This window comes from Acomys russatus, chromosome 32 (assembly GCF_903995435.1).
Source record: "Acomys russatus chromosome 32, mAcoRus1.1, whole genome shotgun sequence".
Classification (NCBI taxonomy): domain Eukaryota; kingdom Metazoa; phylum Chordata; class Mammalia; order Rodentia; family Muridae; genus Acomys; species Acomys russatus.
The window spans coordinates 37,401,869-37,428,187 of record NC_067168.1 but is presented as its reverse complement, the minus strand read 5'-3'; the positions used below and the strand labels follow the sequence as shown (position 1 = coordinate 37,428,187).

General features: G+C 45.6%; 1 protein-coding gene across 1 annotated transcript in view; it reads left to right on the top strand.

The window, feature by feature from the left end:
- Window positions 1–26,319, top strand: part of Stac (SH3 and cysteine rich domain) — a 115,951-nt gene that overhangs the window by 29,741 nt on the left and 59,891 nt on the right. Inside the window, exon 2 of the mRNA XM_051140107.1 lies at window positions 19,812–20,091. Within this exon, the coding sequence (XP_050996064.1) occupies window positions 19,812–20,091 (280 nt within the window). The remainder of the gene's footprint in view (window positions 1–19,811; window positions 20,092–26,319) is intronic.

Genomic DNA, 26,319 nt, shown 5'->3' with positions numbered 1-26,319 from the left:
ATCATGCGACAATGTCAAAAAGTTGGATAGGATGGTACACAGGCTGTCATTTGTCTGTAGAAATACTTGGCTTCTTCCATGTATAACTTAGCAGTCTTTTTAATCTCCTGCTCACTTTCCATCACACTGAAAACATCCCCAAATCCCTTGCTGTCTCCTCTGAGGTTCCCTGGGGTTCAGGCCATACAGTCTCCTCTTCCTCTGCTTTCTCTTCCCTTTCAACCCCCACCTCCCAACACAATACACACTCCCTGCTGCTCCTCAAATACACAGGGTGTGTTCCTATCCCACATTGGGAGAATGACCAGGCTCCAAGAATACTGCTGGCAAATGTTCCCGCTGGATTCATAAAAGACATACCCACGACAGGTGGATGGGCCCTTTCAGCAAGGTGTATTTTCACTATAGGCAACAAGACAACAGCAGCTCAGTCCAGGAGACTGCTGCTCCAGAGTCAGGTCGTGAGGTTATGGTGATGAGAGGTCCCCCAAAATCCATGAAACAGGGGATGTGGATTCAGAACCGATCCTCCTGTGAAGAGGTTACCTAGAGATGCCATGGCATGGATTTTGGAGTTGAAAGAGCTAGATTCGACTCCTGGCTCCACTCCAGCAATCACTTAAGCTTCCCAGTTCCCTAGTGTTTCAAAGATGTCCAATGATTCCTTTCTCACTTAGAGTGTGTGTGTGTGTGTGTGTGTGTGTGTGTGTGTGTGTGTGTGCGCGCGCGCGCGCGTGCGCGCACTCATGCGCACACATGCATACATGCATATAGGTGCCAAGAGAAACCAATAAGCAATCCCTTAGTGCTGGAATTACAGGTAGTCGTTGGCTGCCTGGTTCGGGTACTGGGAACAGAACTCAGGTCCTTTGTAAGAACAGCATGTGCTCTTATCCACTGAGCCCCTCTCTCCAGCCTTGCAGCCTTTTCTCTTGGATCAGGAAAGGGAAGCCTATACCTACACATTCCTACACTGAGTGTGCATGTCATTGGCCACTCACTGCTCTGAGAAAAGCTGGATGCATTGCTGTTCCATGCAAGATGAGGATTTTGTAAAGAAAACAGACATAGGAACTGGAAGATGCGTGAACAACCTGTGGAGTTGTGCAGTTGAAGAAAAACCAAAAGTCTTACAGAGGAAAGAAATTGAAAATGGCTTTAAAGAAGATACAAACCTAGTCAAAACCCAATCCCACCTCACAAGGTGATTACAGTGTAGATTGTGTTAGTTACCTTTCTGGCTTCTGTGACTAAATACCTAAAAAAATAAAATAAAATAAAATGAAAAACAAGTAAAGGATGAAGACTTTACTGGTTCGCAGTCTCAGCATTACAGTCTACCATAGCCAGACAGCATGGCAGTAGGAGCTTGGGGCGATTGGACTCATGGCAACAGGACACGTATCCAGTCAGGAAGCAAAGAGAGAAGGAGGCTGGTGCTCAGCTGACTCTCCTTCACCACAGTCCAAGACTCAGGCCACAGCATGGTGCCACCCACAGTGGGGTCTTCCCACCTCAAGTCTCACTTGACTTAAACTAGAAAGTCCTGCATAGGCACACAGGCAGTTGGGTTTCCATGGCAACTTTAACTGTAATCACCATGGCAATAAATATAAACCATCAGAGGTGGTGAGACAGGAGAAAGATGATGACAATGCAACAGAAACTGAGACAAGACATTTACTTGGTGTGAGGGCATTGCAGGGCAGATGCAAGAAGTGCCTGCTTCTGGCTAGAATGACAGTGACATCTAATGTCCTCAATGACCTCAGTGACAGTGATTGCCTGTTAAGCACTACCTGTGTACCATCCATGTCAGTCAGTATGGATCATGAGGATTCTGCAGTAAAGACCGAGAACCCACCTGACTCTTAGGAAGCCCACATCAAGAGGAGCGTAGACAGGAAACAAACAAGCTCTTCACTGTTACAGATCTTACCGTAGCAGGTGGCATTCTGTAAGGGACATAGCATCCTCAGACAGAGCAACAGTGGGCACAGAGGTTGGGGGCTGGCTGGGGACCCTGCTGGCCTGTCACGGCTAAATCACAGGATGAGGGGAGCTCTAGAGGAGGCCACTGACTCCTCGTTTCACCAGTTCCTCCCAGAGAACCTTGCGATTTTGCCTTTCAGTAGCATTATCTGTAAGTTGGTACTCTGGCCCTTCATAGAGGGGTCGAGAAGTGCGGAGAGAGCATTGTAAAGTGCTCGCACTCAGTAGCTTCGCTCCACAACTGAAGACCGTGTTCAGGTAAATGGTGTTCTGTTCATGGTGGTCTTGCTTCCGAAACTTAAACTAGTCCTTTCCACTAAGCCACCCTTTCCTCACTCAAATAGACACTTTGGGTGCTCTGACTCATATGTAAGTTACACTGAAGAATCAATGTCAAACACAGAGAACTTAATCAAAAGCCCCGTTGAACCTACCGTGTGTTCATTCCTTCAGTCAGCATCTTTTGGGGTCTACAATGTGTCAGTCATTGCCCCGGGTAAGCACTTGGTGTCTAATAAAAAATGTAACACGGGCCTCACTGGTAACTTAACATCATCTTCCAGTCGCTGTATTAATAATAACTTAGCAATGCAGAGAGGGCTTGCATAACATGCACATAGCCTGGGCTCAACTCCAGCACTACATAAGCTGGGCAAGGTGGCACACACCTGGAGTCTCAACGCTCAGGAAACAGAGGTAGAAAGTAGAAAGATCAGGAGTTCAGGGTCACCTTTCGCTATATAGTCAGTTTCAGGACAACTTAACGCGCATGGGACTCAGGCTAAACAAACAAAAGAAACCTGATAGTCATTAAAATGCTACTCGGCATTTTGTACTGAGTCTTTCGCATCTGGGACGCTATAGCCCATATCAGCTCAGGCCAGCCATGCCCGAGTGCCAGGCATGCCCAGGTGTTGAGTGAAGCCACTTTGAGCAACTCTATACAACTGGGGGAAAGGTGTGAACAACACAGACAGGACTCCACTCTCAGGGGCCTTGCATACTGGTGAAACTAACTAACTGGCCTCTGTGGAGCTTTTTAATTACAGGGTAAGGAACTGGCACGTGGCTTTCAGTGTGGTGACCAAAAGACAACATGGCATGCTCCTTGGTTCTTAGCATTTCTACCATTTTGAATTAAAAGCCAGCACACCAACACAACATTTCGCTGTCAGACATCAGCAAATCCCTTGTACGAACAGAAGCCCTGACTTCCTACCAGATGCCAGGAAGTAAACACCAGACACAAGCCAGCATGCTCACCTCCCTGTTGATTTTCTCACTGTATAGACCAGCAAGCCACAGGTTCCCAGTGGATTCTCACCTCGGCTGTTTATCTCCCATGCTGCAGATGGCTGTCAAGCCCTTGCAAGATTTGTATTTTATCGTAAAATCCACAAATGTTTTCCCTCATTATTTGTGATTACTAAGTCTATTTATTATTTTTTCCTGCTCCAGTTGCCATTTCTGCCCTTTTACTTTACAATTTTTCTTCTCTCACATTTAAACTTTTAATTCCACTGGGAATTGGTCAGGAGGGAAGGCAATTTGCCAGTTTTGAATACTTCTTATGTTTTAACAGCTCTACATAGACTCACATATTTGTTTGTATTCTATTTTTCATTTCATTATACACACACATGCACATGTGTATACACATATGCCTTTTGTTTCTATATTTAAAAGAACTAAACTATACTTAATGTATAGTGACACAGTTTACACACTAAATAGCACTATAATAAAATACTTCGATATAGTTTTAAACAGAAAAATGGAAAATACTCAGGTTGCAAATCTCTCCCCCAAAACAATTTTTAAATAGTTTTTCTTAGTGGGTCAACACAACAAACATTATTTGGTGACTTTCAGTTTATTTGTGCGTCTTTAAATTTAGCTGAAAATATATCCCTTGGTGTTTGAAGCATTTAAGTTTTTTTTTTTAATCTATTCAGATGTGAATTTATAGGATGTTGGGATTCCATTTAAGTTTTACAGTCATTGGCAAAGAGTCCACTACATGAAAGTGCTAGGGCTCACCATTCTTAAAAGTGGTACACATTCTTGACTTATATGGGTCTCGTTTTCCTTTTCTTTTGTGCCAATCTGCTGTAACAGGCTTGGCCTTGAACTTGCCATCCTCCTGCCTCAGCATCCTGAGTACCGGGATGAAGGTTTTGTCCCAGCACACACAGCTCTTAAGTTTCATTTTATAATGTAGCATTAACCAATAGCTAACCTCACCCCTTTCCTGATGCTTTGGCGTCTTCTGCTCATCAGTGGTCCTCTGCCTGCACTCAGAATGCTTGGGTGAGGCCTCGAGCTTGTGTGGCTTTCCAATGCAGAAGAGTGTGCAACGAGGCTAAGGGTTTCTCTGGGCATGTGGACTGTGCTGTTACCGAGAGCATGTGCACCACTCACATTTGGTACTAGAACATTCGACAGGACACTCACACCGTGGCAGGCCAAAAGATGATTCTTAACTACACTGACCAGACCCATGGTGATTCCTGCTGTTTCCTTATTTTATCCAGGAAGCCTCTCGCCTTGCCATTGAATGATTTTTCTATTCCAGTCATCCTAAAATCCTCTTAAGGGTCCAACTATTTCTTTATATCTCCTTCAATAATACAGTCTTTAGTGATTTGCAGTTTCTTGCGTTTTTATTGTACTCTCCCCAAAGCTTCCCAGTACCCAAAGTCACATTGGCATGGCAACCCCCTCCCAGCATTATAGCTCTTAGATACTTTTAGGAGTGTAGGGAACCATGAAGATGCAATGTTATTTCCATTGCTATTTGTACAGGGCATATGCCAGAGGGTAAGTTGCTATAACAAAGAATTCCAATAGACGCAAACAATAAGTGAACTAGATGTTTATTCCTCCCATGTTCATCCTTCCAGGAAGGGTCTGGTTAGCACAACAGCTCTGCATTATGTGGGGTTTGAGCAGCAATTTTCTTCCCAGAGGCTCTCCATTACATCCATATGGAGGGAGGGATGCAGGTACACACACAGCCCTGATGCCTAGTTTCAGGAGGATCGAGGCACTGCACTACATCCATAGCAGGAACTCAGGACTGTTTCCTAGTATAGCTGCAAGACACTTTGCAAAATATATTCTAACCATATACCCAACAACAAAAAAATTTTTTTAATGGATTTTGGTGGGCCACTATACATTTCTGCCTCAAGAAACTACTAGAAACAATAAAAATTTCTGGCAAAAGAGGACTCCTTAGCCTGATAGTTCTACTCAATACGTCAGGAAATAGAATACCACCAAGGGAAAATATCAGGCAAGATTCACCGCCTCTATAGAGATTATGACTAGAGATGACAGTACAATGAGCTGTGTACCTTCTCGTGGTCACATGACACTCATTACAAAAAGAGAAATCATACCTGCATCATAGAAAGACCTAGCAACCATCACCTCAACCCAGTGAGCAAAGTTAACACTAGCTGTGCAATACATTAACATCAGGTCCCGCCTTACATGACTAGGAAGTCCTGGATTGATAATGTCTACCTATGAGAGAGCATCAAATAAAAGCAAACTGATGGACATTTCACAAAAAGAGTTAGTCAAAAGCCTAGGAAAGAGCCAAGGTCCTCAGGGACGCAGAAAACTCAGAGCCTGCCATGGGCTGGAGGACCGTGAAGATGGAGAAAAGCTAAGTGTCTTGTGGAACATAGGACTGGCTTCTGTCTGGAGAATGAAGAGATACAGGCAGGTACTTCTCACAAGGTGATGCTCCCGTAAGTCTGTAATGGCGTAGCAGTTCTATCACAGTGCTCATGTGTTGACTGGGATGGGTGTATTGTGGTCATGTCAAATATGAGCAGGGGAGGCCGAATGAAAGGCATAAGAGGACACCTTATTTTGCCACTTGCCCATATGACTAAAATTATTTTAAAATGAAATGTTAAGACAGAGAAATGTCAGGTAATTTATCACTGGGCTGTGCTTTCATAGATAATAGAACCTTGGAATCTACTGAATCGAAAGGTTCGGAATAACTCTCTAACATATCAAGTGTGTTTCAGTGTTTCAAGTAAGTAGTTTGGCCTCATGAGATGGCTCTGAGGGTCAGGATCTTGCTTCTGAGTGACAAGAGACCCACATAATGCAAGCAAAGAACCGACTCCTGAAAGTTGTCCTAATACCTCCACATGCACACAAGATGGCATATAGGCACCAACACACATATATGTACACATACATGTACACACACAGTAAATAATAAGTAAATAGTGTAATTTTGAAACATAAAATGAAATATAGTGAGTAGGCATTCTCCTCTTTCATTTGATATAATCTGACTCTAGGATATTTCTTCTTCAAAATTTGTATTGGTGCCAGGCATGGTGGCACACACCTGTAATCCCAGCACTCGGGAGGCAGAGGCAGGTGGACCACTGTGAGTTCAAGGCCAGCCTGGTCTACAAAGTGAGTCCAAGATAGCCAAGGCTACACAGAGAAATCTTGTCTCAAAAATCCAACCAAACAAAAATTTGTATTGGCACATATTCATTCTTTGTGGTGTTGGGTTTCATAAAGACATTTCTATCCAAGCATATCATGTACTTTGACTATATTTACCTTCTGGTATCTTCATCAAAATCTTTGCTACTTTGCCACTCATGGTGGCACATGCCTTTTAATCCCAGAACTCAGGAGACAGAGACAGGAGGGTCTCTGTGACTTTCATACCAACTTTATCTACACAGTGAGACCTGTCTCAAAACCAAAACCAAAACCTCTGCCCTTCTTTTGGCAAATGAAACTCCAGTGACTGTCCTTCTCGCTGGATTGGCTGTTCAACTGGAGGAAGTGTCAGCTAAGGCTCTACCCAGATCTGGGATTGGACTTGCTGCTCGGATTCTCCAGGCAGCCATTAAAGCCATGAGCCATTTAATAGAAAGTCATTTGCGAAGTTCTGCTCAGCTGCAACTATGGATTTGCTCCACCATGAATTGAAAATGGGACATCAAGGCTTGCACGCATTGCTTGAGATACACAAGTTATTAAGTCAGCGTATAAACTGAGTTTTTTAAACCATTTCTCTCAAGACTAAAGTTTCTCTTGAGTTCTTGCGATTGAGGGCAGCAGAGCTGGGCTGTGGGAAGACCCCCCAGATGTGGACTTCAACGCTTGGGCTCAACTCCTCACTCTGCTAATAATTTGGGGTCCAGTAAGCAATGTGTATAAAGAGAAGTTCTCAAATACAGATAAGGACGACCATTTATTATGGCCTAAGCCCCCTGCCAGGCCCTCAGCCGTAGGCCTTGGTCCCCACATCTCACTCTCCTAACATGATGGGATGGGATGTGTCATTTCACTCACCAACTTTTACAAATATGGGGCAGCTTTGCCTCTCAGTTGATCACAAGGGGCTCATTTCCTACTATGAAATCTATTCCATCTAAAACAAAATATGAGGCTGACTCCCTGTTGTCACCATTCTTTCTGCCACCAACCTCCTTCTCTTCCCCCTCATCTGTGGACATTTGCCAAGGCCTACCCTTAGGTTGAGAACTGCCAAGGGAGAAGGAACTGTGGCTCATCCCTACAGGCCGCCTCCCCCTGGATTCTCTTCCTCCCTGCCACTTGTCCCATCCTTGAGTCCTCCTCTTTCAACATCCATGGAGATTTTTATCACCAAGAGTGCTTAGCGAACCCTTTTCCTGTTAGTCAAGTGACCTGGGGTTTAGAGCCAGTCACACGTGGATTCATTCTTTCAGGCAGGATTTATTGAGCATCGATAATGTCTTAGGTTCCAAAACATAAAAAGCCAGAAAACAGTGGAAATGGTTCGCCCTTTCAGAGCCCTCCTTCCTGCTTAGGAGCCAAAGAACCAACAAACAAAGCAATAAATACGGAGTGCAGAGCCAGGCTTTATGTGCCTCTGATATAGCACACAGAGGGCACAGCGTCACACTTGAGAAATCTCTTCCAAGCTGTATAACATTCACTTCATTGTGAAGAAATCCCAGACAAGCTTGGGTTTCAGCACGTTCTACAAGACAGCAGCTCTGTGTCCTTAAAGATGAAAATGTCACCAAAGTCAGAAAAACAGCACGCTGTCCCAAACAAAATGAGACTAAAAAAGAAATATGTAACCTCAGAGGAGAGACTAAGAAAGATTTTTTTTAATGCTCTTGAGACATCACTGTTCCAGTTTTCAAAATTCTGAGTATGAATAACAAAATTGCATTCATGTGTATTGTGTTATCATAATGAAATACTTCTTGAAAATTATGCACCAAATAACTCGGAAATGTTGAAGGCTGATTTGTGTAATGTATCTAAGAATGATAGCAGTGGTGATACTAATCCTAACCATTATTAATGGGCCAGAAGAAAGGTTAAGAAAAGCAAGTATTGGCAAATTATTGACAACTGTTCAATCTTGCTAAAGGGGAGATCTATATTCCTGGGATATTCTTACCAATGTTCTGTGGGCTTAAAAGTCTTCAAAATAAAATGCTAAAAATGAAAAATATATAATAAAAAGCACTCTTAACAGTCAGGTAGTCCAGAGCCTGGGCATAGATCTGAACAGGGTGAGAAGTGAGAAAACCTGCAATGGGATGAGAGACAGGGACAGTGAAGGCCCTGGCTGCAGGATTCTTGCTTTTTCTGACCTGAGCCAAAGGGAGGAGAAGAACAAAGAATGGGAATGATGGGATGGTCAGTCCTTGGGCTGGCAGGGCCTCGGAGGGTACTGACATGGTGTCTAGGGGTCTGGGTAACTAGGGTGAGCAACCGTTATCAGCTTCCATCTTAGGAACTCACAGGTGGCCACTTTGCAGGAAGGGAAGTAGAGCTTAAACAATGTGATTTCTGGACATGGGCAGAGAGCCCTTGAGAAGGGAAGAGCTTCCGGTGAGGTGGGTGTCAGACTGGACCCACGTGATAGCAGCAGAGGGGTGTCGAGAGGACGGATTCTACATAGGTTTTTAAAGAAGTATGGGTGGGTGGGTTGGCCACCAGGCAGGATATAAAGCACAGAGCAGAACTATGTAACCACAGACAACTTTAGGCCCAAGGCCTGATAAACTGAGTAAGATGCTAAGCTGGCTACCACTTACAGTCTGTATAATGAGAATGTGAGGAAGAAAATTGCCTTCAAGGGCACAAGGGTCACCAATTCAGGGACCTTTCCCTGTAAGAACCTCACTGTGCCATATGACCTGCATAGGTCTCACTACAAGCTATGCTCATGTCCCAGAGCCACCCCAGAAGACATGTTCCTTATGGCTGCTGTGACCTTCTAGACTGGTTCATGTGCCAGCAAGAAGTGGTCTGTGCATGTTGAGAACATGGAACACGTGGGAACCTGCTCAGAGCAGTACTCTCTCTCTCTCTCTTCATCATGGCTGACACATACCCCCTCCCCCTTAAAATGCCCCTTCCATGTTCTTGGACCACTTCCAAGCCATATCATGGATTGAGCCTATCCATTGCTCTTGCCTCGCCACTACAGAGGCTCCTTAGCTTTAAGTAAGCTCCTCACATCCATCACCCCTTGCTAGACGTGAGCTGTTGAAATTTTCTGATTTAGGCCTCGGGGTCAAGGTAGGAACCATTTCCTCTGTTTCCTTCTATCTGTTCCACACAGCAGTGGTGCAATAAAATAGCTTGCAAAGACGTGGTACAGAGATGGGGAATACCACAGGTACAGAGTTGTATGGTTTGGAGAGGAGAAAGGAGGTTGACCATGGTTCATGGCAAAAAATAGAGCTGAAGATGACAGAAAGGAAATGTTGACATCTTGTAAGCAAGAGCATTGTTTGGAAGACTCTGTGATGCTTCACCCTGTAAATGTGGGAAATCCAAGCTTACAATGCAGAAGGCCCACTCACTCACTCACTCACTTAAAACAAAGTACCTATTCCAGGCCCGAAACTACACTGTAGGTAAGGATAGAGAGGTAAAGCAGTATCCATACCTCTTTGTATAAGGTGAGAGAGGACAGAATGTAGCCCTGGGGATGTAGTGCTAGGGATGCGGTTGCCTGGTGACAAGGGATACTGAACTTTGTGGTGAAGTTATAGAAAGCTCTGGCAGGACAGGGGCAGCAGCTCTGAGCTGAGACATAGAAGCAGAGCTGACAGCCTTCAGGAGTAGATGTGCCAACGTCCAAGGTAACATATAGGGCTAAGACAGCCTGCCTGTCTTCCATTCTTATCATCTAGTAGGTTGTACCTTAGGTGGATGTGTGGTGGACAGCACCAGGAGCCCCTTGGTGCAGCTCTTCCCGATGGATAGCATCCATCACTCTAGGAACACAATGTTGACCCTCAGCAAGCCTTTATTGAGGACCATGTTAGTTTGGTACAGCAGCTGTAATAAAACACCACAGGCTGGATGACATAAATATCGGAGTTTCGTTTTTTGTTTTTTGTTTTTGTTTTTTTTTTGTTTTTTTTCTCCATTCTAGAGGCTGGAGAGCCAATATCCATATATTGAGTTCTGAGGCTTCCCTCTCCTGGCTTTGCAGAGGACTGCCTTCTCACTGTGTCCTCACCTAGTCATTTCTTCATGTGCTGTGTGTCCAGATTCCTTATTTTCAGTGTGTGTGTGTGTGTGTGTGTGTGTGTGTGTGTGTGTGTGTGTGTGTGTGTGTTTACATGGAGTGGGGTATGAGTGCCCACTCATGAGCACAGAGGCCAGAGGTCAATGTTTGGTGCCTTTCTCTTGTCGCTAACTCCCTCTCACTAACCCTAGCACTCACCAACTCAGCTGGAGGCTAGCCACCGAGCTCCAGTGGCCTGCCTATCTCTGTCATCCAGGTACTGGCGTTACAGATGCATGATTCTGCAGCCAGCTCTTACATAGAGATGGGAATTTGGACATCGGTGCTTGGGTGGCAAAATTTTTCCCACCAAGCCATCTTCCCATCCCCCAAATTTCCTCTTCTGGTGAGGGCACCAGTCAGATTGGATTAGAAAATATGATAAAGGTCTTGTTTTGACTTTAATTACCTCTACAAAGCCAGCTCTCCAAACATAGCCACATTCTGAGGAACTGGGTGGAGTGCTAAGCCTTCAGCAAAGAATTAGGGAGGACGAAATTCAGACTGCAACCGGTCCCTACTATTTACAAGGCAATGCTTAAGAAACCAAGCTTGGCCTTGTACTCAAGTGTATGTGTTTATTCTGTAGCCCTCTGGTTATTTCGTCAGTGGGTTCCGTGAATCAAATTCTAGAACAGCTCATAACCCAAAGCCCTCGTGTGTTTTTGAGCTGTTTTTTTTTTTTTTCATGATGCACATAGCCAACATTTATCAAGAGCCAAGCTCTTCTCTTTGTACTTGAGAAGAAAAATGATTGGTCCCGGGGTTGACCCCCTCCTCAGTTTCCATCAGCAATCACGGCCGCAGCATGTGAAGCAGAAGAGATCAAGCATGAGCACATGTAGGAGGGCTTGGGGCTGCAGTGTCTTTCGGCTTGGCTAAGAGCCCTTGGTAGGACATGTGGAGCAACAGTCATAATTTCAGTTCAGCCTCTGTGCCTCCCAGACAGGGCTTCCCCTCCTAAGACTCCATGGATGAGAAGGAATGGAAACACAGCACACAGCCCATTCTATCTCAGGTGACTCCAGGAAAGCCTTCCTTCAGGCTAATAGTGAACCCTTATGCATAGACCTCAGAGATCAGTGTAAATATTGCTGAGGAGTTTCTGAGTTTACAAAAAAAAAAAAAAAAAAAAAAAAAAAAAAAAAAAAAAAAGAGGCAAGTTTACATTACACATTCTGTCCGGAAGTATTTTACCTAAAAGTGCTTGCTTCAGTCAACCCTATGTTTGCGTCCTCCTATCCTTCCCAGCCCAGATCCATCATGGTCAACACCTCTATTCACCCACCCACTGGGTAGCTGGGAATCTCACTCTGCAAATCCCTTTCATCGCAGGACCCAGTGGAACCTCAGACTTTCCTTACCTGAAATTAGTCCCTGAGCATCCATCCTCCCTTGCCACTGGTGGCTTCCCACCTCATTTCTTCTCAACACGTTGATTCTCTCTTCAAGAAGAAATCGCTATGCTGACATCATATTCAGGACAATGTATGACTATGCTGATGTCATACTCAGGACAATGTATAAATATGGTTGCGTCATACTCAGGAGAATATATGACTATGCTGACGTCACACTTGGGAGAATGTATGACTATGCTGATGTCATACCCAGAAGTCATTTCAGAAAAAAACAAATGCATTGCTGGCTAACACAGCTTTGGAAACCTGGGGTGTGTACTCCTCTGGCTGTGTCCATGTGTCTAAGACAAAGATGGTGACTAAAAAACAAAGTTAGGAGTGGATCTGTCAAGAAGACTCATGTAACAGAGATAGAAGTTCAAGGTCATCCTTAGCTTCATAGTAAGTTTAAGACCAACCTAGGCTTGTGAGACCCTGTCTCAAAAGGAAAAAAAAATGAATTAATCATGTGGGGTAGAAATAATGTCTCTGACAATTCTAGCTCTTGCTGATGCCTCCTATCTCTGACAGCATAGACAAGACAGTAGTCACAGTCTACTTACTGCTTTATGATTATCAGTGCATGGGCTTGCGCCACCTCTGGCTGTTCTCAGTGTTGCTGTTTGCCTATAGAAGCCCACCCTACAGTCTACAGAATGGAGTCTGCTCCTCTGGATCCCAATGTCCTGCAGTATCAGGGCTGGGAGGGAATCTGGAAGTACTGAGTTAATCTTCCCCATTCCTGTTGGAACTCAAGCCACAAGGCTTCAAGGGCTTGCTCCACTGATGTAGCTGTTAGAAACAGAATAATGTAGGCAGCCCTGTTCAGTCAATGATGCTTTATCAGTCCATTTATCGACACAACCGCAGCAAAGCTGGACAGACACAGGGAGAAATTTTCTGATTTTTTTAGTCACTGTCTAAACTGCAGTGACTCTAACTTGGAATTGTATTGTGCTTGCAATTAAAGAAGTCAGACGCGGGCTGGGGAGATGGCTCTGTCATTAAAGAGCCTGTACAAGCACGAGGACCTGCGCTCCAGTCCTCAGAAGCCTCCTAAAAAGTCAGGCTTGGCCCTGTATGTTTGTAATTCCAGCAGAGGGGAGGCAGAGGCAGAAAAATCTCTGGAACCAATTAGCCAGCCAGCCAATCAGTGAGCTCCACATCGAGGGTGGGGGGGTGGGGGGGGAACCTGATTCAAAACCTAAGATGGAAAATATTTGAGGAAGACACTCAAGACCTGGCCTCAATGTGCATGCAAATGCATGTGCATCTGCATATACACACACGCACAAGAAAATAAAAGAAATCCAACTATGCAAGATCAAAAACTCAGCAGGAAGACTGGAAAGTTCATCACAGGCCCTCCACTTCCCAAGGCCCAGAACACACTGTCTGCCCACTAGCCTTTGGGTATGTCTGGGAAATGCTCGGACAAACCACAGCCTCAGCCAAACTTGAAATAGATGCGGTTAGCTGTCCATGTGGTTGATGGGAGGGCAAAGCGGGCAGTGGGTCTCAGGGGGATGTACACGCACAAGGGTTGATCACCCACCTCTGCTTGCTAAGCAACTCATTCCCCTCATGCTTAGATCATCAATTGATTTAATCATATCTTCATAGGAAAAAAAAAGAAGCCAGTGACTATTTAAACAGGAAGATGTAACTGCTTTAGAGGACACAAAATGTCAAGAGAAAAAACATGTTCATTTTCAAAATCAAAAATGTAGATCACATAGACAAACTCAGGATGCGATATTTGCTTGTCAACGGTTCTCTGATGGGTGACTTCATCTGAATCCAGATACCAAAGTCAGTGTGGTGCTGATGCTGTTTTAGATAGCTGAGAAGATTGTTTGCAGAGGCGACTGATGATTTAGGGTCAGCAAGCAGCAAGCCAAGCTCCGAGTACCCCCAGGGAGTCTGTGCCTCCCAAGCTGCTGCCTAGCTTGCGGTACATTCTCCCACATAGTTCAGACTTGTGGTCCTGCTCAGAAGATCAAACACATACCAGCTACTTAGCTTCATCGCAACTGGTGAGTCAACATGTCTGCATCATGGTCACCTTCAGGCTAAGCTCCATGTGCTCTCAGGTTGCCCAATTTCCACACTCCCGGAATGAACAGCCACCTAAGTACCACTCAACATGGCAGGTGTGTAGATCACGGCTAAAAATCCCAGCTGGCACCGGGGTGACAAATCACACTAAGCTGAGAGATTTTTTTTTCTAAGAGGAGATTGAGGGTGGGCCACTTTTTCATCAGACTTCATTTGGCTTTGGAGGGCTTTGAATTCAGAGACTTATAATATGGCGCTTCAGTCTGTGGTCTACTGGTATTTAAATTGCCAAGTCACTGGCTTCTCATCTCTGAAATAGGCAGTGACCTGTAACAGATGCTGTGTCTCTCTCGCATCCTGCTCACCATCACACACTGCTCCAGAGTGCACCAGCGTGTTCCGTCTGTACTCTGCTCTTTCTCTTCCAGCTCTGCCCTCTCCCTCCTGGCTTCTTTTATGCTCTGGATAATCAAAAAGTCCATATCCCGGCCAAGAGGAGGCTCAGCCAGTAAAACGCTTGCCAAGTGCCACTACCTAGAAGCCACATTAAAAATAAATGCCAGGCATGGTGACAGGTGCCTGCAACCCCAGCACTGCGGAGGAGAGACAAGCGGATGCCTGAGGATACTGTCTAGCCATCTTAGATTACGTTCCGTCCCCCTCCAAAATGAGGTGGGTGGCATCTGAAGAACAGTACACAGGGTGTTCTCTGGCCTTCACATGTGCGTGCACACACGTGAAGCACACCGCCACACACACACACACACACGAAGATCTGGATGCAATGGGCATCAGCCCTGCCGGCTTGCTGCTGGCTGTCTCTTTTTGTAGATGATGACTCCTTCCCACTTCTCCTCCACTCAAGGACAGAGCCCCAACCACGACCCCCCTGTTATGCACCATCAGATTATAAGGAGCTTGAAAATAATGTAGCATTTAAGCAAAACTCTCCACAAAGAACACTGAGATAGCACAGCGCCCTCCAGATACTGGGTCTCTTTACTAATCTGTTTCATGGCAAACTCCAAAAAACTGTCCTTTGCCCACTGACCACTACTGTCTTCTCCACTGGCCATTCTTGGAACCTTGTCACCACACACTCAGAGCTACACTGAATCTCCTGTGCTGCTAAGCTCTCCCAAAGGCCTGCCTTTGCAGAATCCTACAGCTCGTGTGAACTTAGATTGCTGGTGAGATTCATTTGACCCCGTTGGCTTTCCAGCTTTCTCTGAATTATGTCCTTCCCTTGGCTCCCATAATATCCCTTTCTCCAGGCACCTTTCCTTGGCAGCTTCTTCTCAAACAGCCTTGCCTGGCCTCATGAATCTTCCTCTAAATTTGCACCATCCCGGCCTCTCTCCTCAGTGTCTCTCTAGGGTCTACTCGTGGCATATGTTCTGACTTCACGAGCTCCTGGCCAGCTTTCCACCCATGTGATCATGGCTCCCCACTCACTACACAGCGTGGACCTTCCTCCTTGAATGTCAAAATCATGATTCTACCTATCAACACTTAGAAGCCCCTTGAATTCTAAATAAGCATCCCAGACCTCCCGGTCTCCATGGTAACTGCATCTTCTTTGATCTTCTTCCTTCTAGTAAAAGGACATGCCTCCATTCACTCAGTTGCACCAATCAGAAATCTTAGAGTTACCCATTCCTACTCAAGCCCTCCACAGACTCCTCAGTCCACCTTCAAATTGTACCTGGAAGTAAGTGTGTCTTACCATGCCTGTCAGGGTCACCTCTCAGCCAGATGCTTACTACAGGCATCTCCCAGCAGGTCTTCTCTCACTTCGCTCTCCCCTCCTAACCATCTGTTTCTCAAGCACTCCCTAGAGTAGCCCTTTCAGTAAAAGGTAGCCCTTGGAACCTCCTGGTTCTGAGCCATTGTCGGAGTCCTTGCCAGAACCAGCAAGGAAGCCCCGACCTGAAGCTGATTTTGGATCTATGCCCTTGCCACATCTTCATCAGCTGCAGCAGGCAATGCTGCTTTCTCACTGGGATCCTTGCTGCTGGTGTTCTCGTTACCCATAATGCTCTTCTGCTGGTTGCCCAACTACCAGCACTATCTGCTAGTTTTTCTACTACCCACAATGCTCTCCTATCACACTACACACACACACACACACACACACACACACACACACACACACACCACTTTCTTCACATTTCTGCTCAAATGTCACCTGTCAAATAAGCCCTCCTGTGACCTTCTAAAGCCTGTGGCTCTTTTTATTTCCATTTCGTAACATATATACTCACCCAAGTGTGTTGTCATTTATTCATATTTTCCCCCTCTGCCTACTAGGCTTTAAATCTTAAGGTTAATTTCATTGTTTTTGGACATTTTTTCACGGCTTTATCACCTAGTAGCATCCAAATGGATATTCATTAGTGAATTACTTAACGAATAAGAGAAAGAATGATCTCCTACTTGTAGTTTTCTAAGATGTGAGACTGAAGTGTTAAGAACTGAGGTAGGAGTCATTTCCAGCCCATAAGAAGGTACTTAAAAACATTTGTGGAAGCAAACTGTGTGCTTCAGCAGGGAAGAGCACTCGACGCTCTTCCAGAGGATCTTAGTTCAGTTCTCAGAACCCATGTCAGGCTGCTGCTCACAGTTCTCTGCGACTTTAGGGGAGCCTACATTTTCAGGGGCTCCTTCTTCAGCCTCCAAGGGTATCTGCAACCATATGGTACATGCGCACACGTGCACACACACATAAACATACACAAAAAATATTTTTGAAATCCTTTATTTAAATAGATCTGTACCTCAGCGGTTGTGCATGGGCGCTAATAACTTTGTAACCTCTATGCCTATCAAGTTATAATTGTACTTCCTCATTTTGTGTCTTCCTCTCTGGCCTGCCCCTTTAGGGATGTATGGATGAAGGAAGTGCTCATTTGAGCTTGCACCTAGGATCCTATTTAATTGGTGGTCATGTCTTTCAATCAGTCCATTTCAGTAGGAAATGTCCCAATGGTTCCAACAAAATTCTGGTTCTAGAAGCAGGTGGGCCTCCTCACCTGACTGACACAGCTCTAAAAACAGGTGGACCTCCTCTCCTAACACAGTACTCAGCCTTCCCTCCATACTTAGGTATCACCCCCACCTCATCCCTTCTTTCCCCTCATCAGCTCTCTTTGTCATCAATAGTCTTGTGTCTACTCTCAAATATATATAATTTTATACAGCTGTATAAAAAAATCTAAGAACCCCAAATGAGAGAAAACATTTCTCTTCCTGAGACTGGCAAACATTACTTTCTTCTTTATGACCAAAAGGAATCCCATCATATATATATTCAAAGAATGTGTACACACAATTCTCCTCTGGTCCTTTGTTGCCAGGCATCTAAGATATGTAAGTGGATAAGCCACTTAATTGTTGCGGATGTGCTCAACCAACAATACATGCTTTCACAAAATGTTCGTATATGACAGTACAATGTCTGATGAATGCATATAGTTAATTTTTAAATATTACAATATGTGTATGTGTGTGTGCATGTGTACCTCAGTACATATATGGCAATCACAGTGCATATGTGACAAGAGTCAGTCCTCTTTCCATCATGTGGGTCCCTGGAGTGGAACTCAGGTCTCCAGGCTTGATGACAAGTGCCCTCTATGTGCTAACCCCATTAATCAACATGACATTAAAGTGAAATAAAAGTAAAAGCTCAGGAGCCTGAGTGGCTCACATCAAACAATGAGTATACGCTGCCAGTCTGAGGCCAATCTGAGCTGTGTAAAGTTCTAAGCCAGCCTTGGCTATGACGTGAGATTGTGTCTCATCTCTGTCCCTAAAACCAGCCGAGTCCTCAAGCCAGCAAGTTTCCCAGAGTAGAAAATTGGCTCTCTTCCACAGTGAAGAGCACTTGCTGCTGTTCCAGAGGACCTGAGTTCAGTCCATTGTAAAATCACACTGCAAACTGATATCACCCTTTAGGGGGTGGAGAACTGTGGTCTTCTTGTACTGAGCCCCAGCTCTATGGCTACAGTGGCTTCCAGGTTCTCTGAGGTCAAGACAGAAGTGGGGAAGGAGGTGACAGGCTTGATATTGCCCCACCTGCTCCTCTAACATGCCCTCAGGGAGCCTGGCCTCGCTGTGTGGGGAGACTCCAGCCAGCACAGGGCACCTTCATGCATGCCTTCAGCTCCTGCACACACGTGATTTCAGGGGAAAGGAAGAATAGCCACAGGTAAGTCCTTACCTAAGGAGACCTAAGGAGACCACTGAAAGCCATACAGCCAGCACACTGTGCACTCCTGTCCAGATGGGGGAGGATTTTAGAGAGCCGTTGGTAGCTGGCAAGGACTGAGCAAAGCCAATGTTGATGCAGACCATCACCAGGGTTGAGGGCCCAGGAGTCTGAGCTGCAAGGGTTGGATCCTTTGTTCATTAGGTACTAGGTACTGAGCGTAAGATTTTTACCCTCGCCAGGCAAGCACTCCAGCAATGATCTCTATATCCTTGGCCTTGTTTTTCACTATTCATTTCAAGAAGCAGAGTTGCCAAAGCTGACCACTCTGCACATCAGACACGCCTTGTGATCTGCTAGTTGTAGCCTCCTGAGTAGCGAGGGGTCTAGGCACCACCATACTCATCTGGAGCTGCCCTTCATGCCTGAGAGAAAGGGATTTTCTCAAAGGACTTTAAGCATGAGGCTCAAACTCCTTCCCTCCCACATCAGCATGAAGATGGGGTTAACAATGCACACTGGACTCAAGTCTAGTCTCTTCCAGATCCATTCTGCATCTCACCGCAAGTCCCAAAGGCAAAGGATATAGTGTGGTGTACTGAGGCTTAAGCCAGGGCGAGGGCACATGAAAGGCCAGGAAAGCTAAACACATACCACATTCATAAACACACATCGCACATGTACCTCACACTCCCCCACACTACATACACACAGGCACATGCATAATCACACACAATACATACATACATATATGCATGCCATTCATATAATACACATGCATATGCATTCAATGGTGCATGTACATGTACAAATACATATACTCATTGACTGCACATATGCATAAGCATACGCTACACACATACACACACACACACACACACAGAGGCATACAGGCATGCTTTACACACGGCATATATTTCTTTCCACATGTTTCAGATACATGCAGATTAGAGAGCTTCTGGTCTGTTTCCTGGAGACCATGTAGCCAGACTAATGTCAAGTCAGGCGGAGACATTGTTTGTACACTGTACTGTCCATAGAGACAAAGAGCTACTGACTGGTCGTGTGTGTGTGTGTGTGTGTGTGTGTGTGTGTGTGTGAGAGAGAGAGAGAGAGAGAGGGGGCAGGAGAGGGAGGGAGGGAGAGAGAGAGCACAGGGGAGAGACGAGGGGCAAGGAGGGAGGGAGAAGACAGTAGTTCACACACAGCCTTGGCACCCAGGAGTTCATACTTCATTCCCAACTATTGCAAACTCACAAGTTAGAAGGCTGAAAACCAGTATCCTGGGACCTTAGACATCACACTGGTGGGGCCTAAGGAGGCAAGGCTGGGGAGAAGGTGGAATGGAGCAGACGGAGCCTCCTTCTGCTCACTGGCTTATGGGGCACAGGTAGACCACTGAGTCCCATTTCAGCTAGCCACTGACCTTGGACTACCCACACTGAGGCCTGGCAGAACCTCCCAGGCTAAGGTACCCATTGGGCACAGGGCAGAGCTGGCTGCACCACCCACCCCCAGGAGTCACAGGACAAATCATAAGAGAGGTTGTCCTGTCATTGCATTGCAGCTCCAGAAACTAAAACGGTCACTTTCTTTCAAGACCAAGAGCTTGCGGAGCAAAAGCGCTGACAACTTCTTCCCAAGAACCAACAGTGACGTGAAATCACAAGCAGACCTGCTGACCAAGACCAGCCCAAGCCCCAGCCCGATACCCATTCCTGGAAACCTGGCATCCATGCCCACGAGGGCTGGCCTGCACCCTGGCAGCAACAGCAAGGTCCACGCCTTTCAGGAGCATGTCTTTAAGAAACCCACCTTCTGTGATGTCTGCAACCACATGATCGTGGGTAAGACCCCCCTACCCTCACCCCCACCCCTACAATGGGGTGGCAGTGCCCCTGGGGAGATGAATGAGAGCTGGATGCCCGGGTTCAGGGACCCACAGACCAACTCTGAGCTTCAGAGAGTTAGGTGCAAGAAGGTCCGGATGGGGAGTGGCTTTGAGGGAGAGGACTTGAGAAAAGCAAAAGGAGGCAGGACCAGGTAGAAGATGATGATGTTTTGGAATCAGTTGTAACCAAGATATCAGCTGGCACCCTCCACCAGGAGACGAGGGCCCTTTACACTATTCTGTATGTGGCCTGTGTGCTTATGCCTGACCTTGCTATTCCAGGTAGGCACAGGAGACCTGAGATGTTTGTATGTCAGTCATCACTGAAACTGGACATATCAGTGATGGCCAATGGGGCCAGGAAGGTAGACTGTTCTGCTTCCCTCATCCTTGTCAAGGTCAAGTTAATAGTGTGTCAATGTAAAAGAGACTTAGATTTTATTCTAGGACCAAATATTAGTGACCTTGGTCCTTGGAACACAGATTTAGGTTACCCTAAATACCATGCTTTAATGTTTCATGAAGTTTTTCTAGTAGCAGAATAATGAAAGTTATAAATCAAGGGATTTTCCCCCCAAATATATGGGTGGGATCAGAAACTAGCCACATGAAGGGAAAGGCAGGAGGTCTGACATCTCAGCCTCAGATATGAACCATGACATGCTCAGCCTTTGGGTTGGTGGACATTTCAAGGTCCTCATATATTCCAAAAGCTATTTACCTCCAAGACTTACAAAGCTGTTAGGTCCAACACAGGTGAGCAATCAATGACTGTTATAAAGATATCCCAAGAGCACTCTTTGTCTCTGGACCTGCAATAGTCCAGCTCTCTGAAATGACAGAATATCAATCAATCGGCCTCATAGAGTACAGCTGTGTATCACATCAGTACAGCTCTTGTCCTGGGACCTTCCGCTCCCATGTGGGACATTCTAAATGAGAAGTGGCATCGGTTCTATTGCTGCCATAGCCACAAGACCTGCCCACACTTTCAGATAAGGCTTGCTGCCTCACACACTGCCTTTCGACTCTCAGCTATGCCTGTTCTTCCCTCAAACAAGCCACAATGGAAATCGAGGTTTGTATTGGTGAGAGATTTCCATCATAACATCATCGCCTAACGACAACTATAAAACCCCCACGCTAAAGCAAGCCATCTTTCAACTCTCATTCAAGTGTATTCAGATAAGAGAGAGCCCAACTGGCAGAGACATGGCTTAGTGGTTGTGTCTTTTCTTGTTCCTGTCCCTCACTCTTTGTCGTGTCATTCTCCTGGCAAGGACAAGAGGGCAGAATGCAAAGTGCCTTGAGCTCTTGAGCTGGAGGTGGCCCAGTGTGACGACTTCTGAAGAATTCCTTTGGTTGGGCGAATTAAATGAGAAACCTCACAGTCAGGAGAGTAGAGAAATATCATTTGATATGCCCAGCCACCTGGAAAGGGGGATGTCCAAAGTGATGGAGAGCAAGGTCAGCAATCTAGTCCAATGCTGGGCTGTCTGGATTTTCAACTTCTCTGCCTAGAAGAGGCAGCTCCTCCTGGGAGCTCCCACCCCCTCCTTCTCCATTTGAGTGTGGAACCTGGCTGCCAGCATGGGAGACCGAGGGGGTCTCACTATGCTTCATGATCAAGGAACTTAGCAGCCTGCCTCCTGCTTAGTTTCTTAAAAGCCTCCTTTCAGAATCCATGCGTCACTTTCAGGTGCCACCAGGCCTTTTCAAGGTAGTGCTATTCATAACCCTGAAAGAGGTGGTGATGAATATCCATTTTAGATCTCATTGTGATGCGTGTGAAAAGACAAGGAACATGTGTTTTTAAGAATGAATAATGGAAATGTGTTCACCTCTGAGGAATGTCACAGCCATTACCCTAACAGGCTTCTCGGGACACCTCAAAGGCAGCAACTTTATAAGACTTGGTACTAAGGAAGGTCGCACTGCTACCTTTAAAAAAAAAAAAAAAAAACTATGTGTCTATGCTGGAAGGGAGGGGGTATGTGCACATGCGTGTATATACTCACAGAGGTCAGAGGTAGAACTGCATGTGGCTGGGAGCCTCCTGCTGTAGCCAAGCCATCTTCCCAGCCCCACAGAGCTGCCTTTTATCTACCTACCTGCCTGCCTACCTATCTATCTATCTATCTTTAATTTGGTTTTGTTTGTTTTGCTTTTTAAAGACAGGGTCTCATGTATCCCAGGCTGGCCCAACTATCTCTAATTAGGATACTTTTGACCATCTAATCACCCTGCCCCCCAGAGGACTGGGATAACACTTGTGTCCCCTGACACCTGGTTTTATGAGGTGCTGGGCTCAAACCCAGATCTTCGTGAACACGGAGGAAGCACCCTGCCAACAGTGTTCATCTTTTAGGTGCCTTTTTCATTGAAATCGTTCTTAGGGAGGGTGCCCTATGTGGATGCATCTGCATGTGGAGGCTACAGGCTAAATGTCAGGGGCTTTTCTATCACTGTCCTCACTTTTTTGAGGCAGGGTTTTCCATTGAACCAGGGCTCACCCTTTCTGCTAGGCTGACCAGCCAGAGAGCTCCAGGAATCCACCTACCTTATCCCAACGTCCCTCCAGCACTGGGGTTATAAATGTGTTCTACACTGTTCCTGGATCGTATATGAGTGTTGGGGATCCAAACACAGGTCATCTTGCTTGCTGTGTGATCACTTTACCCCCTTACCCAGTTGTTCTCAACCTGTGGAGCAGCAACCCCCTTTGGGGGTTCAAACAGCCCTTTCACAGAGGTCCTGTAAGAGCATTGGAAACTACAGACGCTTAAATTGTGATGCACAACATTAGCAAAATTATAGTTATGAAGTAGCAACAAAAATAATTTTGTGGTTGGGGGGTCACCACAACAGGAGGAAATGTATTAAAGGGTAGAGCCATTGCCCTACCACGTTTTTATCTTTAAAAACAAAAAGAGGAAAAGAAAAGCAGTTACCAACTCGGCCCGACCTTCTCAAGGATTTAACAAAGCAAACTAGTGTCTTCTTTGAGGAGAGCTGGAAAAGAATGGAAAGATGCCAAGACAGGACAGAAGCGATGCAAGAGGGGTCCCTGAAAGGAGGATGACTGATAACCCCCCGCCCTAGGTTTCTGAAACAACAGTACACTCACAGCTGCTTTGGTGAGACACTTTACATGTGCCTCGCTGACACCTGTCCTTAAGTTGCAAAGGCCACATGTCCACCGTGAGTCCACTGGCCAGTAAAGACAGACTCATAGCTGGTCATCTGCTTCATGTTCCTTTGCCTCAGACTTGACGCCCCAAGGCCCTCCCTCACACCCCGTGGGTTAAGTGGATCGAGGCTTTACCCTCTATCCAATGTAATCATATCTCTAGGGCTTGCCGATTGGAGTGGTGGTGGTGGGGAGTGATTTTTAAGAATAGTTTAGTACATTTTAATTTATTCTTTGAAAACTGTATACATGAACACAGTTATCATCTTCAGCTCTGCTTCCCACTCCAACTCCTTCCAGTCTCCCACCTTTATGTTTTTGTAAAGCCTTGCTGTGTGCCCCACCCCATCCAATACCTCTTGTGCATGTCTTGTGCAGAGGGCCATAGTGGCTGTTAGTGAGTCCTTTGGTGTCCAGAAGATACCTTTCTCCTCAGCTCTCCCCAACCTCTGGCTCTTACAATCTCTTTACATAGTGTGACATAGTCTCACCTCTTTAGGCTAGCCCCCCCTCCTACAAAAACTGTCACCTAGTCAAGCCATAATAGACAACCCAACTTCCATAGACATGTGAGCGAGGCAAGCAGTCATGTGTGCTTGTGAGCGCCAAAGTCGCATGGCCCTGCCTCTGGGCCAACAGGACTCTGGATAAGGTCTTAGATGGAGAGAATGCTGAACTGACCGAGGTCCCAACTGACTGTTGGTCAGACCATTCTTTTTCCTCCAAGTAGATCCTTTCCTGAAATCCTTAAAGCTTTACAAGGAGAGTGAGGGTCAGGGGACCATCTTCCTGGGTGTCACCTAAATGGATTCCACCTATGGCATTCTGCCTTGAAATCGAATTGAATATGGGCAGTGAGTCACTGAAGGGAACAGTGAACCCACGTGACAACATGCACTAAGTCAGTCAACATGTGCTTTTATGTGTTATGTGCACACACACGCATATACTTATGTGTATGCCCATGTCCACATGTGTGAGGGTGCATGTGGATACTGAGGACAGTGTTGGGTATCTTTACTCTCCATCTTATTGTTTGAGATGGAGTCTGGCATTAAACCTGATACTTAACAATTTGGCTAGACTGGTGGGCCAGCATGAGGCTGGGGATCTTCCTGTCTCTGTCTCCCTGGTACTGAGATTGTACGTACCAGCATGTCCAGCTTTTTCATGGATGTGAAACATGCATTCTTAATATGACTAGCTCCAGATGTGGGTCTACCCCATCAATTAAGGAGATTTTTTCCCCTACAAGTCTCAAATTTTCTGTTTATTGATAGATACCATGTTTCTAAGACTATTTTAAATTACTTTTAATGGCTTTAGCTGTAGTCTACTTAGAAGATAAAATATATCACATTAGAGGGATTCAGATTTTATGAACAGATTGTTAGAAAAACTGTTGGACTTCATTGCTTAAAATTTTAACTCTTGAGAGAATCAATGGCTTTTATAACTGCCCAAGTTTTCCACAAGGGAAAATAATAGTAGTGTTGTCTTAAGTAGGGATCACTATGAGGGTGCTGAGTTGTAGGGGTGTCCTTGGGAGGAGACCCAAGGACACACAAAAGAAGGCATTAAGAAGGCATTAAGTGGGATTATGATCTCATGTCAGACAAAACCAACTAGAGAGTCCCTTAGGGGACAAGGGACTTCCCCTTGTACTTGTCGTATCACCCGGCCACCGGCCATGGCTGCCTTAGGAGGAAGAAGGAATGCAGCATCCATTCAAAAGGATCCTATTTGATTAAGATTAATTATTTTGCAAAAAAAAAAAAAAAGGGGGGGGGAAATGGGGGAAATCTATAACACATCAGCAGCCAATGATCACTGCACCAGCATGATACATGAGATACAAGCAAGCCACCAACAGGGTCTACCACACCCATCAGCAGAGCAACATCCTTTGCTGGGATGTCAGTGCTGTAAGATGCTGATGGTACAGGGCAGCATCCCTTGCTGGGATGTCAGTGCTTTAAGATGCTGATGGTGCAGTGCAGCATCTTTTGCTAAGAGTACATTACATTTAAGGTGCAGAGAGACTCTAGTGTTGATGGCCCTGTCACCATCATAATGAGTCATTTGGCATGAGGGAACACTACCATACATCCAAGCTAGACCTTTGTGTTGTGCTCCACTGACTATTATGTCACCTGTTTCCTGACCTGTTCTGAATGCATCCCGCTCTTCTACCTATGACCCAAATCTTCACTAGAAAAGACACACATACATATAAACACAAAGCATAAAATTTAAAAAGAAAAGGCAGTGCCTATGAGCTGAATAAGTTGGTTCTTGGGTGACAGTGACAAAACAGAGATTTAAGGGTATACATAAAATAAATATCAAGTCTGTGTGTCCTCAGGCAGCTGTGGTCATCTAAGTGAACCTTGTAGGGCTGTACAACTTGTACACAAGAAAATATAAACACTTCTAGAGCCTGCCTGTACATCTATCAGATAGACGTCCCTTTGAGAAACAGTATGCTTCTAGAATGCCATGCCTCTGAGAGGGTAAAACTCCTTGGCCTACTGGCATAACAAGAACACAGGACAAGAGGCAGCAGGATGCTGATCTGTGGCCAATTTCCCCTGTTCTATCTCAGACAGCCTAGTCTCCATAGAAGGTTCTAGATACTGCCTTCTCAGCATTTTTTCAGCAGTCTAGCCTTTGACATCTGCCCTTCCTTCTTCCTCTGCACCCTTCCCCATCTAGCTAGTCCTAAATCTACTGAGACCTAATGAAAATGTATTATCTCTGAAATGCCAAGCCATTTCTCAGAGCCCAGACTTTGGTAAGTTCCTTGAAGATGCTATCTTGCTGTGGTAACAGGCACTACCCACTTCTGCAAGTCTTGTCTAAGGGAATTAGTCACCTCTGGTCGCCACAGCTTAATGGCTTCCCTATCATTACAGGACACAGGCGAAGCTAGGCTCTCTCCATCAGGGGCAGACTTATCCCATCATTTTCCCATTTAGTTCCTTCTAAGAGAAT